Source organism: Montipora foliosa, chromosome 11 (genome assembly GCF_036669935.1).
Source record: "Montipora foliosa isolate CH-2021 chromosome 11, ASM3666993v2, whole genome shotgun sequence".
Classification (NCBI taxonomy): domain Eukaryota; kingdom Metazoa; phylum Cnidaria; class Anthozoa; order Scleractinia; family Acroporidae; genus Montipora; species Montipora foliosa.
Window position 1 is genome coordinate 51756342 of NC_090879.1, and position 5000 is coordinate 51761341.

The following is a 5000-nucleotide window of genomic DNA, read 5'->3' on the forward strand; positions in this document are numbered from 1 at the left end:
TTAGACAGAGTAAAATACTAAGTCTGACCGTTTTTCGGCCGGTTTGGACGACAAAGGTTAATTAACCCATTGACTCCCAGGGGTTCCCCATTGACAAGTAAAATCGTCTGGCGTTAGACAGAGTAAAATACTAAGTCTGACCGGTTTCGGCCGGAACCCGCCGTGAATTTCTTTTCTCATGGTAATCATGGCTAGCGGTATTGCTAGTGGGCACGTATGCATGACAAAGTTGTCCAATAATTAACTAAAAATAATGATAATAATTAGAATAATCAATAAGTCCAACATGGCGGCTGTTTACAGTGTACATCATTGATATTGGACATCCATGTTATTAAATGGTCAACTGACACCTGTCAAAACAAGGTATCAGCTGACCATATCACTTGACCCATATCGTGGCCTCAAGTTTAGAGCTCATTGAGGTCAGCTGTTTTTTGTTTTTTGTACTGGTTTTCGATTGGATTGCAGGCACAAGCCAGGTTAGCTTATCTTATTTCTGGTCCCTGCAGGGGCTCTGGGTCCAAATGGGCCCAAACAAACAAAAGTGGTCACGAAAAAAATGTGTTAACTTCCGATTTTCTCCAAATTTGCTGTTTTAAAAAATAAAATATTAAACCAATTAATCACCTACCAAGTTTAGCCTAGATACTTAAAGAAATTGGCTCCCTTGATTCATTTGAGCAATTACATAATCGCTTTTTATGAACTGTTTTTCCAGAAAAACCTCTGCTAAAGGATGGGAAATATATCGTGGAAACAATTTCAAGCAATTTTAGCACAGCAGCTGGAAAATAACATAAATTGAGGTTAGTGATGAACAAAACATTGGAGTAGCAGCCATTTATTTTGAGCACGTTTTTTAAATGCTGCGTTCTACTTTCAATTGTGACCATCTTTTTCGCGTTCAAACTCGAGCTAGATCATCAAATCAAACTAATGAAAATTCATCAATTGGGGCTTAAAAAATCGAAAGGTTTGGTCAAAAATGACTTTGAACATCTGTTCACATTTTTTGCCTACAGGAAGACCAAAGCGTAATTAATTATGCAAAACACAATTGCCTTATTTTGTTTGTCGTTATAGAGAAATGCCAGGTTGACACATATAAATACAAAAACTAGAGTCGAACCCCGTTGATACGCACACCGAAGGGACCATGGATAGTGTCCATATTAATGAGGTGTCCATATTAATTAAATGGGTGTGTGTAAAATTAAGCCAAAAATATAGTACTGTACAAAATTTTTACGGGAGCAAAATATCAAAAGATATAAAACAAAACATTAACATCAACAAACTGAACATCTATAATGTATGAAGTAGCCATTTTTCCGCATCTAAGTCTATATACAAGAATGCAAAAACCAAAGTCGGAAAATAGTCACACAATAATTATTTATCTCTACAAATAACATATGGGTGTGTGGAAAAGCTGCAAATCGTGGAGGAGGTCTTGGAAGGAAATAACATGCATGTACTTCTTTGGTGGGTGGCCAGAAAAGCAATTGTTTTTACCATTAGATATTCTGTCAAATCCAGTGATACACAAAGAAATGAGCCCAGAGAAAACTGGAGTGACTTTATTGAGGAAGCTCCAGAAAGAGAAAAAGATTGGCTTGCAGTAGACAGAAATCTAGCAGTAAAGCCAGCAAAAGATAAAATGAATCTCACACAGACTATAACCACAGCCAAAAGCTGAGAAAAAAAGGAATAGTTCAAATTAAAGTATATGACAGCAATTTCCCTTGAATACATTGTAATTAATTTTTGATTGACGACTAACAAGAAACTGCATACACTTTGCGCCAGATAGTTCACAGTGACATCTTGTCTGGTAGCGCTGTGGACAATAAGAAGCATGTTTTTATGTTCCTTCATAAAATATAAAGCTCTTAAACACAAAGTTGACAAAAAAGTGTTTGTACTAGCAAGGTTAACTTTGTTTGAGAATATAGTTGATGGGGAAGGAAAAAGTGTCCGTTGTCCGTATTAAGCAGGTTGAATTTTGAAAAAATGTATGGGCTTTCCCCAGGGACAACAAGAAGTGTCCATAACAACAGGGTGTGCGTATTAGGCGCGGGTGTCCCATAAAGTGGGGTTCAACTGATAGTGTATAAAAAATTCAGATTCTTCTTTTTTAGCCAACTTTGGTTGGTGGAAATGTTAGTTAATTCAAAGAAAAAAAACCTTCCTTTTCAACTTTTTGTACCAGCACATTTTTCTTCGAGTTTTTTTCCTACACATATTTTGAAATATTTTTTGCGAATTACTTACGGTAACCGTTATTTTTTTTGTAAACTCCTCGGACTTTATGCTGATTTTTTTCTGAAAAGGCCTATTTTATAACCTTTAAAATGAGATAATGTAAGCTACAATCATGCTAATATACATGTAAGTCCAGAAAAGTTAATAGTTTTCATGGGTCTTTGAGGACCCATGTTTTCAACAGACCGAAAATGAGATAATTATTGTTAAAGAATAAATAACCAGGAGCTTCGCTTTTAAGCTTGGCTAAATCTACATGTGTATTATCATTATATATTATCTTTTAATTTAAAATAAATAAATAAAAATATATATATAGATTGAGCCAAGCCAAAAAGCAGAGCTCCCGGGGTAATTTATTCTTCGTAATACTTTTACAATTAATTTACCCGGAAGTTTTATTTTTTTTTGTTTTAGCCTTTGACGAAGAGCAATCAAATAAAGAAAACCAAACAAAACGAGCTAAAACAAGAAGAGGTGGAAAAATAATAATATCCCCTAACAAAGGAAGTTTACAAGAAGAGTGTACCGTACTGCCATACTGAGTAAGTTAGTTACCAAATACCATCATAGTCATGCATTACTTTTCCTTTAAAAATGAGAGTGTAAAATAAACTTCCAAACCAGAAATAGAACATTCAGAATCATCTTTTGGATTCAAACAGGCGAAAAAACGCAAGGAAAAAAAATATGTTCCAAACCGTTTTCCACCTGAAAACGAAAAGCATCGGCTGTTAAGAGCTTTGGTTGATGTGGTATGGCTGTGTAGTCATGTTGAGCCACAGAAAGTGTGTGAAAAATTGACCTTGTTTATGTTTAGCAGGGTTTTTTCCCTCATGCGCATTGACCAGTGATGCACTGTTTCCAAGGCTGAAAAAAGAAAAAGGTACGCAAAAACAGCAAGGAGAGCACATACTCTCAGACGCACAGCTTTTACAACGGTAAGTGTACTAAAATTAGTTTATGAACTCTGTGAAAATCTTTTTTTGATAATAAGGAAAACTCTTGAATCTTCTCTCTGTTTTCTGACTCATTCTTTTTATATATAACACTGAAAAGCGGTCACAATCATAGCCCGTTCCAGGCTCCCAGATAGTAGGGAAAAAGAAAAAAAAATGCCTGCGAAAAATGAGTGGGGGCAAGCCCCACTCGCTTTTCTCAGTCACACAGTTGTTTTCTTTTTCCCGACTATCTGGGAGCCAGGAGAGGTGTGGGAACTAATGCTTCAGTATGAGGCACTCTGGGAACTGGGTACCAATATGGCGGATTCCTCACAGCCTGCTATTTCTGCCAGTTTGGGTGAACAAATTTACAAGGTTGAAAGATTAAGATGAAAAAATGAACTTATTTCTTTCCTGAAGCTTGAACCTGTAACTTTCTAATAAATGCTACTAAAGAGGTTACATGTACTTCCAAATTTCAATGTCATTTGACTAAAAGTTGCATTTTCTTTTTTGAAAAGCAGTGAAGTTAGTACAACTTTCTGGTGTATCCTCCTAAATGAGTTTATGAAATAGTGAGAAATACCCATTAAGGCAAGTACTTAGAATGCTCCGTTTTAGATTAAGAGTAACTAAAAAATAATGAAATAAACGATAAATTGATTTATTTTTGGTTGCCTAAATTATACCAATTTATACTACTGTGTCTCATAAATTGTGTGCTGAAAAATTACATTGTCATCCTTGAATTTAAAACAGTACTTACTAACCTTGGGACCCCTATTTTTGCTGCCAGGATCCTTAACCTTTGGTTAAAGGAGTTCCAGGGACTCCCAAAAATAGATTTGGAGGGAAAACGGTCCGTCTTTAGGTGTTCTGATTACAAGAAGTTATCCTGGCTTGAGCCTGCTATCCAGTTGAAAACCAGTACCTGGTAAGCGGTCAACTTAACAAAAAAACAGCTGAGCTTGATGAGCTCTAAACTTGAGCCCGCAATATGGTCACATGGTACTGGTCAGTGGATGCCTTGTTTTGACAGGTGTCTAATATGTCTAATATCAAAGATGTATGCTGTAAACAGCCGCCACGTTGGTGGTATTGATTATCATTATTACGAGGAAAATTTTGCAAACACACGATCCCCAGAGGTTGTCTTGACAAACCCTAACCTCCACTATGACAGGTGAGCGTACGTATGTTGACATCATAACCAAGATTTCTTGCATCGATAGAGCTACCAAAAAATCTTACCCATGGTGCTCTGCTGGCGTACTTCGCATGCCTTAGCTCCGCTATAAATTCTGAATGTTTGGATACTTGGAAATCTTGCCTCCAGCCAACAGGCTCAATCACATTTTATAATAAAGTATAATTATTATGTAGTGGTTCAAATTTTTTCTTCAGTTGACTGTGCAAAAAGTTTTCAAACCAGTTCAATTTTGATTTTTCTTTGTCTAATAGCATTCATTATCATAATCCGAAACAAAGGGTAACAATTTATTGAACTGGTTTGCATTACCGTACATGTATATACATTGTACAGTACATGTATTTCAGTGATAACTGAGATTTTAGTAGTGAGCCAATCAAAATTCTGGAAAAGCATAATTTGGATAATGGTCTTTTTTTTCTCAATATCTTTCCTGCCTCATTCACATTTTGACTTACCAACAAAAAGCATAGCCAATTCTGGATATCCAGAGGTATGACCTGGTTGTAACATGAACCTGCAGGAGTGGATAAAAATTTCATGGGAATATTAAGCTTTGTTTTAAGGCAGCTAGGTTGCTG

The 5000-nt window shown here is 36.0% G+C and overlaps 1 protein-coding gene across 1 annotated transcript in view; it reads right to left on the minus strand.

Moving 5' to 3' along the window:
• Window positions 1-5000, minus strand: part of LOC137977824 (transmembrane protein 116-like) — a 27249-nt gene that overhangs the window by 11901 nt on the left and 10348 nt on the right. The window contains exon 6 of the mRNA XM_068825165.1: window positions 4878-4936. Coding sequence (XP_068681266.1) covers window positions 4878-4936 — 59 coding nt within the window. The remainder of the gene's footprint in view (window positions 1-4877; window positions 4937-5000) is intronic.